Source organism: Montipora foliosa, chromosome 7 (genome assembly GCF_036669935.1).
Source record: "Montipora foliosa isolate CH-2021 chromosome 7, ASM3666993v2, whole genome shotgun sequence".
Lineage (NCBI taxonomy): Eukaryota > Metazoa > Cnidaria > Anthozoa > Scleractinia > Acroporidae > Montipora > Montipora foliosa.
Window position 1 is genome coordinate 26,869,480 of NC_090875.1, and position 10,028 is coordinate 26,879,507.

The 10,028-nt window shown below is 38.4% G+C and overlaps 2 protein-coding genes across 2 annotated transcripts in view; one reads left to right on the top strand and one right to left on the bottom strand.

Annotated features, from left to right (window-relative positions):
• The window catches only part of LOC138011620 (short transient receptor potential channel 4-like), a 49,758-nt gene extending 45,167 nt beyond the window's left edge, over window positions 1–4,591 (bottom strand). Inside the window, exon 1 of the mRNA XM_068858708.1 lies at window positions 3,017–4,591. Coding sequence (XP_068714809.1) covers window positions 3,017–3,886 — 870 coding nt within the window. The 5' untranslated portion in view covers window positions 3,887–4,591. The remainder of the gene's footprint in view (window positions 1–3,016) is intronic.
• Window positions 4,592–9,647: 5,056 nt separating this feature from the next.
• Window positions 9,648–10,028, top strand: part of LOC138011621 (major facilitator superfamily domain-containing protein 4A-like) — a 47,696-nt gene continuing 47,315 nt past the window's right edge. Inside the window, exon 1 of the mRNA XM_068858710.1 lies at window positions 9,648–9,889. Coding sequence (XP_068714811.1) covers window positions 9,870–9,889 — 20 coding nt within the window. The 5' untranslated portion in view covers window positions 9,648–9,869. The remainder of the gene's footprint in view (window positions 9,890–10,028) is intronic.

Below are 10,028 nucleotides of genomic sequence, written 5' to 3' on the forward strand. Positions count from 1 at the left end.
TTGGAGTGATCAATTTAATAGGGCTTCCAGGGCTGAAAAGCCACCGCTGATGAGAAAGAGTTCTTGGAAGATAAATCGATTTGATTAAGTTGCGCCAACTTTTTTTTTCTTGGCATACGACAACACGCCAGCTTTTAGACGCTCGACAGGTTTAAAAGCTGTTAGTCCAAAAGTATTGAAAACATCAACCCTAATAACGGAACTATCTATAACAAGCAGAATCACCGGCCAAAACAAAGATGTCTTATTTCATGAATAAAGTGCTAACAGTAGCTTTCATTTGAATGGCGAAGCTCACGTTATTAGACATGCACACTAACGTTGCATAGTTTTGCCAAAAAAAAAACCCCGAGAAAAACCAACTTTCCTTTGAATGTGTGGATCGTACGAATTCCATCCCGGTGTACAGAGTATATAGAACGGGTCTATAAAGCTGTAGAAAGCTTTGATTTTTGCTCTGTAGCTTTCAGTAGTTTATACCTCATGAGGGTTTCATTTGAGGTACAGTATCTGGGTACGTTGGAGCCACCTTGTGCAGCTTTGGCACCTTAGGAAAGGAGTGCTCCGCAGAAGCTATCATTTTATTTTCAGTACAAATTAAGGTTCACTTACTGCCGGACTAGCGGGACTGAGATATGGCGCAGAACTGTGGAAAGGGAGCTTAAGGAGAAGGATTTAAGAACTTGGCAGAGGCAGCATCGTTTGTGGCAGAGAGCTTGCAGCCCAATTCTCCTTTAGGAGATTAGGACTAGAAACATACAATAGTTACAATCACTTTATTACAGCGTACTAAACAGCCTCAAAGGAAAGTACTGCCCAGTAGCTCCCAATTGAATGGTCACCCTTTGGGGTCTAGATCCACAGCAACGAAACTTGTGGGAACCATGCACCATGCGCGGCGTAATTTAAACTGCACCACAGAAAACACGCAGACTCCAAAGCCAGCATCACTTGCCTCCTCACTAGTACAGCTAAGTAAACAACACCAAAAGCAATACGTTCCGTTGAAGTGTGAATTTTTTCATTTGTCCCCAGAATAAGAGAAGACTCGCAGTAAGATCGTCAGAGAAACGTTTTCACCATGATATAGCCATTTTTTAAATACTATACTTTGTCTTGATGGAGATCATAATGGTTATTCACTTAATTAACCTCAATCGAAGAAAGGAAAGCAATTTCTTTCATGGCTCAGTTTATTGTTCAACGGCAGAAGTGTTTATAAATATTGCGGCAGCCTTGCCTTTCCGAAATCGAAATCTAATGGCATATTTAGTAAGAGAAACTTCTGGAATCTCATGGCTTACGAAGAATGTCACCTTAAGTTTTTCAATTATCAAAGTAAGAGATAAACAGACTAGTATTGACAAAGGAGGCATTAATATTTAAAAGTGTGTTTTTCCTCGGCCGTTTACTCTTTTTGATGTTCTATCTGCATCCTCGTTCTTTTGCGAATGTCTTGTTGCTACGCGACAAACTCTAATTCACAGGATTGAAGTTTAAAAAAGCAAAGACAAACTAAAGAATGATGATTTTTAAACGAAAATATGCCAATTCTGGTCAATCTATACCAATGGCAGAAATCAAAAAATTCTACCCACTGAATGTCGAACAATATTCCAGTGAGAGAAAGCCACCTGTGTAGCTCTTGAATGATTGCTTGTGTTCACACACTTTTATAAATTTAAATAATGTGGAACGAGTTCTTAGGAGTCCTGAGAAAAAAAAAGGTCTATATTTGTAAATGAATTAATACTAGTTCTTTTTTTTGTCTTGCGCACCAGCCTCAAGCAAATTTGACTGTTATTTTCCTGGGTATTTACACCATATCCTTTACAATGGGAGCAATAAAGGAGAGTGCGCATTGCTGTAAGAACTAAGTATTAACTGCAACCTATATTAATTCCCCAAAGAGCTATTTCTTCATTACGTAATCTTATGTTCGGATATGTGCGATTTCACTCATCTAATTTCACGGGGTCTATTAAGAGAAATTGTGAAAACGAATTCTACTCAAAAGACTGTCTGGCAAGATGTTTTTTTATGTCGATCTTTAGCGCTTGACCTCAGAGTTGAACCAAGTGTGGTGCATCATCCAAGGACGAATGTTTTAATCGCTTTTGGATAACATCTTTGCGATTATATTTTGTGAAATATTTATCTGGTAAAGTTCAGTGCGAGGCAAAGGTCTTCTTTGCCCTCCTTGACAAAATCTTCAATCGCTTTTGGATAAAATGTTTGCAATTTAGTTAAACATTAAGCTTGTAATGTTCAGCACGAAGTAATAAAGATCTTCTTCGTTCTTTTTAACTTTGGCAAAATTATGCGAAAATGATATATTTTTTTTTGGTCCCTTGAGCATCCTTCTAGTTTATGGCAACAAACGCTTAACACTAAATAACGTTCTTTGTATATTTTTCTTGCGTTTGTTAATGATGTTAAAGTTCCCTGTTGATCAAAACAAGCGACGCTGTATGAAACGCTATTCACATATCTTGCGTGAATTAAAGACACGCTTAAAATAACCTTTTTTAAAATGCTATTCCTTCGACTTTATTTTCTGTCATGCCTTGAATTTTGTTCTTAGCTTTAAAGTTAACGGATTTATTTTTAATTTTTTACGTGACGGCTATCTCGTAAATTTTTCGCCAAATTTTTCATCTTAATGTCAAAAATCGAATGTTTGCTGTATGCAAATTTATCACGGACAATAACTTCCGACCCATCCCTTTGTATGGCAGCTTTCTGGGGAATCTTACATCGCTACTAATATCTCATTTACTGCGATTACAATACAGTCATTTTCAGCGAATAACTGAGGCGACGAACCATAGTTTGTGAACCCAGAAGTCTTAATCAAAGCTTCGCAGAAATTTATTTAAGAGAACTATCAAAAGCATTTTGTAAATACAGATAGCTAAGGCTTTGAATAGAAAACACTATTGCGCCTGTCCCCTTACAAGTACCTGTTTTTATCAATACGTTTAGCTAATTTGATTATATATCAACATACGCTTACCTCTTTTTGCCCGTAAGAGATAGCATTGTGCAAAAGTCCTAATGCTTCTTCGGCAATTTCTTCGTCGTTAGTATTCGTCCCCGGAAAATTAAGCACAGTTCTCTGTTCTTTAGAAGTCTTACATTCATCCAAAAGGCCCAACGCAAACTGACTGCATTGGCGCGACAATGCGAGGTAATCTTTTTCGAATTCGTCTTCTTGTTTAGCGGAGCGTTTCAATTCTTGACTCAGCTTAAACGCGGTTAAAAACGGATCACTTCCTGTCAACGAAATCCACATAGGATTAGCCATGGCTCTGTAAACATCGAGACGTTTTTGCGATTGCCTGAAATAGTCTTCTTGGCAGTGATCACACTTGCAGAGCACATCGTGTGGTTTCTCCAATTTGAACCCCTTTGATATAAACAATTTAAGGACGTCGTATTTCCCTAAATGTGCAGCGACAACAAGAGGTAGAAAATTGACTGGAGTCTTATGAGTGGTCTCCACAGAATTCTCGTACAACAAATCATCCAGATTAAAAACTTGCAGATAATGGTCAATCAGGACTTGTATGATATGCAGGTCTCCGTCTTGAACCGCTTTAAGCAACGATTCTTCAAGTTTACTCTCGTGATTCAACATGCAACCATTAGTTTCGTGTTGGGAACAGGCCTTATGAAGCAGGGACCTTAAGTTTGTCATTTCATTTACCGGAGCGCCTAGCTCAACCATTGGTACCCCTTCGAAAAACGATTCTTGGCCTTCGATCGGCGGATCGGTTAGCCATAGTGGGCGGACAAATCCTGTGTCATTTGAACGTGTTTTCATGTTTAACTGGGCTGCCACGAGCTTTGAAACAGCTCCATTTGGCGATACGGTTGTCGCCATTTCGTCAAAGAGGCCTTACCTGTGGCAGTCAACACGACAGCTGACGGCAGGTGAAAACACAGACGAGCTGACTCTAAAATTCAACTTTACGTGCACCCTGTGGATTTCGGCCTGAAGCCAATAAAATAGTTAACGTATCTACTGGTTGGTTACAAAACCTTAGATCTTAAAAACACACGCGTTCAAGTTTAAGCATGGAATGACACATTGCATAATTTTAAATGCGCGCTCTGTTTTTGGCCTCTCTGCTGATTAGCAAGTCAAGTGGTCAAACGAAGCGGAAACTGCCTCTAATACAAGTAGGCGTCGGTTTAAAACAACATATTTTCCGGTATTACACGCACCTTCCATGGAAGCTTATCAGTTGGTCGTGTTTGTAGAACATTGTGAACGTGACGTAAAGCGAAAAAAGTCGCTTTTATTGACTGAGATCATGATCGCGTTTGTATTATAAGTTATATTAGCAATATTTCCCGCCAAAATTCCCTAGAGTGTCCTTCGCGGAAAGGGGCACGTCTTGAAGGGCTGTTTTGTTTCCTGTTTCATGAGTAGTTCGATTTTTCTTGATTTCTGTCGATTGTTTGAAGTATTTGCTTTTCTTTTGAGCTCGAGAATAATAGCCAAGTAACAGCATTTCCAATTTCTTTCCGTGTGCCCAAGAAATTTGATCACAAAAAAAAATTGACTATTTTTAAACAATAATTTAGTTTTATCAACGGAGCTCTGACGAAGGGCTAACGCTCGAAACGTCAGCTTTTAGAATCTCTGTGCGGTGGCTAATTTACATAATCAACTCCGTTGATAAAACCAAATTTTTGTATACTACTTCCCAACCGACGCAGCACCACAATGTTTACTGAATTAACATTAGTAGTTTGGCGTAAGAATTCACAGCTACCGCTTTACATCTTTGAAAAAAAATCCTTATTTACTCAGCTATGAAAATCGAGTATGGAATCGTCGCGTAATAAAGTGACTAGAAATGTATATTTTACTCTAATCCGCTTCTTTTGAAACGGAAAAAACCATCACTTTAAATTATGATATTTATCTTTACTGGTTTGTGCGATCTAAATCATTCACAAAGTTCTGCGACATCGTTCGAATTTATTTTGTAGTGCACTTGTTACTTTCATAAATAATTCTAGAAGGAAAGAAATTCAAATTATTCCTAAGGCAGGTAAAAATGGAATTTGATATGAACTACCGGTAATTATTCTTCTCCATCACAGGAAAAATCATTGGGCAAAGATCAGCATTTTAAATGATGTAAATTTTGACAGCGAATTACGATAAGATATAGAGGAACTCCAGAGCCTTGCAGTTTGTATCTGTTTTAAAATAGTCTGATAGTAATGATCTTATATTATTCCTCCGCGGATTTTTAGATTACTTGGAAAGAAAGCCTGGATTGTTCGTTGCTGTTTTTTTTCTATTTTGCATTGTTTGACAAATACATGCCCCACGATTTTTACAGAGATTTCACCCTTAGTAATAGTTTCAGTTTTAAAAAAAATTAAATTCGTCCTATACGAAAAGGGCAAGATTCAACCGTGATTCATGCACATGGCCTATTTCCAAGTTGCTGTTTGCCTCCGTTTCAAAGCGAGTCTTGTTGTACAATTATTCCAATGGCAATGAGTGGTATATTTTCATGCAAATCAGACTCATCATCGTTTGGTTGATCACCAAGACTCGTTTTGAACCAGAGGCAAACAGCAACTCGGAAATGGCCTAATTTAGGCGCTGTTACGTCCATGTAAGCCTCGCACGACGTCAGTTGGTCTGGTTCGTGAGCATGTAACGGAGGAATGGGCCGAAATGCTGAAAGTTACTCCTGATTGCTTTATGTGCTAAAATATCCTACGCTCGAGGTTTAATTTTGAATTCATACATATTACAAACAGAGAGTTTCTTTCAAGAGTTTCATTCCCCCCTCCCTCCAGATCTGGTGTGATTGCTTGGATCTGCGATAGTAGCCATAAAACGTAAATTAAAGGTTTAAAGGGGCTATGTCACGAATTTTGGGGTGTTTAGGGGAAATCTTTAAGGCGTCCGCAAACGAGGAAACGTTGTTGCGGAAGCAAATGTTTATCCGTTTGCGGCCCCAGGAAACATTTCTTGCGGAAGCGAAATTTGCTTCCCGGGAGCAAAAATGTTTCTGAATTTGTTAAAAAAACGTTTTGCTTCCTCAGCAAATGTTTCCTCGTTTGCGCGCCGAGGAAGCATTTCCGGGAAACAATATTTCCGCAACAATGTTTCCTCGTTCTCGGGCGCCTTTAGTTAATCGCGAGTTTAAAACTCGAAAATGATGATGTGGAATTCCTTTACTGATAAAAGTATCGTTAAATCACAATTAAGATGATTCAGTGACCAAAAACGACCTTTACCCAGGTGATTTGCCATAAACTTGAAAAACGTCGGGCCGACTTTTTTCAAGATTACCTAAATGCAATCCGTTTCAATCTTGTCCATTTGTTTCAAGTTTCAGGTTAAAGTTTCAAGTTTATTATACATTCACCTTTCGTAGATTTTCCATTGATCCTTACCCGCAAAATAGCCTAGCTAATCGAGGCGGGTAGGAAAAATAAAAGATTGCAATAATAGGGGTTGAGACAACAGTAAAGAGAACAGATACAAGAATATCGACATTTGTGCTCTTCCATGCTTCGCTTTTCCTTTGCTGTATTTCCTTTATGTTGTTCAACAGTTTTAAGTGTTATTGCAATGTTTCATTCTACTTTTTGGGCATTTTCGGTTTCGTGAAATTTACATCATTTTGCGTGACATAGCAAAGAATATTGCAACTCAATAATGTAACTCATTTACAACACGGCAGATGCTAATTTGTCTACGAGAGACTAAGTTTAATAGAGTGGCAGAGTATAAATTGATTTCACCGGAAGGGCTGTGCATGTGGCCCACTGCTGAATTTAAATAACATGTGGATGTTCCGTTCTCACAACAGACTGGATATGTGGGATATGCGCTCGACTTGGAGTTTTCGTTTTGTGGTCTTCCTTATTTGTTCTCGCTAACAAGATCAAAATCCCACTTCTCGCAACAGGTCATTTCTCGGTTAAGTCAGCTTCTTTTCTTGAAGTGACTCCAGGGGCCCGTTTCTCGAAAGTCCCGAAAAATTTTCGGGCCCGAAAAGCCGTTTGTGAAACTGCTAACCGCTTATTTTGAAGAGCCGATCTTTTAAGGTGTTTTCAAGGTAACAAAAAGAGAAATAACTGTAAAGTTTGGCGACTTAAATCCTCTCCGTTCTTGAGAAACAAAGGGAATTGTGACACCCGAAAATGGCCCGTAAAGTTTCGGGACTTTCGAGAAACGAGCCCCAGGTCGAATATTAGGGACCTTATGATAGGACGACGACGACGAAGGCAACGAGAACGTCACAAAACAATGGTCTTAATAAAGAAAAACAAAGGCTCTGCATGCTCTGCGCTTGCGTTTTGCATTTTGGTACATTTCTTTGCCGTCCTCGTCCTGACAACGATGTGAATTGACTAATTTTAAGGTTGTGTAGAGGACTTGTGAACCTGACGAAATATTTTTAATTTTCTTTCCAAACAACCACACCGTTCATGCCAATTGCTGGTTTTCACTGACTCACGTGATCAACAGCCATGTTTTTCAACAAAAACAAAAGGAAACGTTTGCATAATAATAGAGTTAAATTCCCGGAGGATTTGGTCGGGGCACCAACATGGCCGCCTTTTCTTTGTTTAGGGGCACCAACATGGCGGTCGTGACGTCATGTGAAAACCGAGAATAGCCCATTTCCGAGTAGCTGCATGCCTCAGTTTCAAAGCGAGTTCTGGTGCACAACCATTCAAATGGAAATGAGTTGCGTATTCTTATGCAAATCAAACTCATCTCCCTCACAATAGTTGAGCACCAAGACTCACTTCGAAACCGAGACAAACAGCAACTCGGAAATGGCCCATTTTATTCCCGCAAAGTTGATGAACACTTTCCATTCCGAACGACTTAGGGTTATAACGAAATTATTGCAAGGTCCCTAATTATGATCGAGAAGACGCCGCATTTTTGCTCGCTTTGTTAAGAGTGTGAATATGATTATAACTTGAGAGTCAAGCTAAATAGAGCACATGAATAGGCCATTTCCGAGTTCTGGCCTCCCTCATCTGCAAAGCGAGTCTAAGTGCGAAGTTTTTGTTATGAAAATTAGTTTTCATTCATATGTAAAGTAGAACTAATTACCATCACAAAAACTTCGCACTTAGACTCGCTTTGAAGAGGAGGCAGACTTGAACTCGGAAATGGCCTATTCCGATCCGCATTGGTTGAAGGGGACTGAGCGCTCGCTTGACTGCGCAAATTCTGCTTCCGTAAGTGAACACGGATAGCATATTAATGCATGCTTAAAGGGGCTAGGTCACGCTCTTTTAGGTAATTTTGTTTAATTTTGTTAATTATGGACTCTAAAAGTGTCAAATTGGCAGAGCAAGAGTCTTTCATTTGCAAAATCACGGCCACATAACAACTGAGAATGATTTTCCAGCTGTGTAAATGACATTTTGATATAGACTGATTTAAATTTTAAAAAAGGTGGGCTGACGATTTTCAAATTTACCCAAATTCAATCCATTTCAATCCTCTCCAGTTTTGTCCATCCATGTCCCTTCTTGACTTCCCTGTGTTTTGTGAGAGTTCTTCTATAGTTTTGAACAGTTATAGTTTGATATTTTAGTTAACTCTATGACCATTCGATCAGTGCTGAAATTGCCTAAAATTGCGTGACCTAGCCCCTTTAAAGATGACGGTGAACTCAGCAGCCAAGCCGGCAATTTTGATTGAGTTTACTTTGATGTTCTTAATTGTCGTTGCTTTGGTTTTAACTTAAGCTATTTTTAATTTTTATCTTAGTTCGATATAAATATAAACCGCGGAATTTAGAATTTTAATCGCTTTTGTGGGATTCGGTTAAAACAAAAAGCAGTTCCAATTTCCGTGGCTTAACTACCTGTGAAAGCCGTTGGTCACGTACTTTAAAAAAAAAATGAACTTTCCCTTTGAGATTTTGAGATCTAAAAATCTAAATTTACGAGGGAAAGCTAAATTCGACATTTTTCAACATTTTGAGGTCTCTTACAATGTCGCGAATGTTATATGGAAGCTGTACATTTTGTCGATTAACTCATTAAAGGGATATTACAACGTTTAACATTCTTGGTTTAAGATCTTTTTAACAACTTCTCAATTTTCTTGTTTCTTCAGCATGATCTATGACGTGAAATGATTACCACCACCTGTGCATGTGCTGGGAATGAATAATTTGATCCGAATATGTTTGCATCCGAAATTGTTTCAGAGGTTTTCTTTTAGATTTCAATATATGAAAACTCGTTCTAAGGTTGAAATTGATGGTTAAATTGTTAATCAAACTGTAAATGTCGACAAAGCATGGATTTCCTCTCGCCGGCACAGCGCTGAAAAAAGCCTAACAGCTATAGAATCTGTTTAAGGGACCTACCATCAACCTAATAGTGGCTTTATAATTGAAGTTAACATTATTGAGAAATGGGTCGATTGAAAAGATCAGAATAACGCTTTACCTAGGGAAAATGAACTTCTCGCAATCTTTTTGTCAAAATTTTTTTCTGACTCTTTTAGCGTCTTCTTTTGCGCGTGGGCCTTTGCCCGATGCTCATAAAATGTTCCTTTAAATGAACAATATACCAAAGTGTCTTCGTCATATTGTAAACATGCATAATAACAATCTACTAAAAGCTTTATTTTTTTTTTCAACCTGTCACTAATTTGGCTCATTGACATGACAATGTTGTGTCTTCTGTGTTAAATTATTCATCAGAGGGCAGGTGTGCCAAGAAAGAAATCAAAGAAAAGAATAATTATGATGGACAAGAAAAAGACTGGTCGACATTTCACCCCTTTTTGACCTTAATTCTCCTTTTAGTGTTTAGGTTGGACTGCTTTAAACTTACAGAAAACGATGTCCAAGACTTTTACAAGGTAACCTGACAAACTTAAGTTGTCTCATATTCTCGATCGAAGCATTCATTTGGAATCATATTTGTCTTGTTCCCATGTCTTATAATATACATAGAAAAATTTCCCCATTCTGATTGGCCAGAAGAAATGCAGTTTCCAG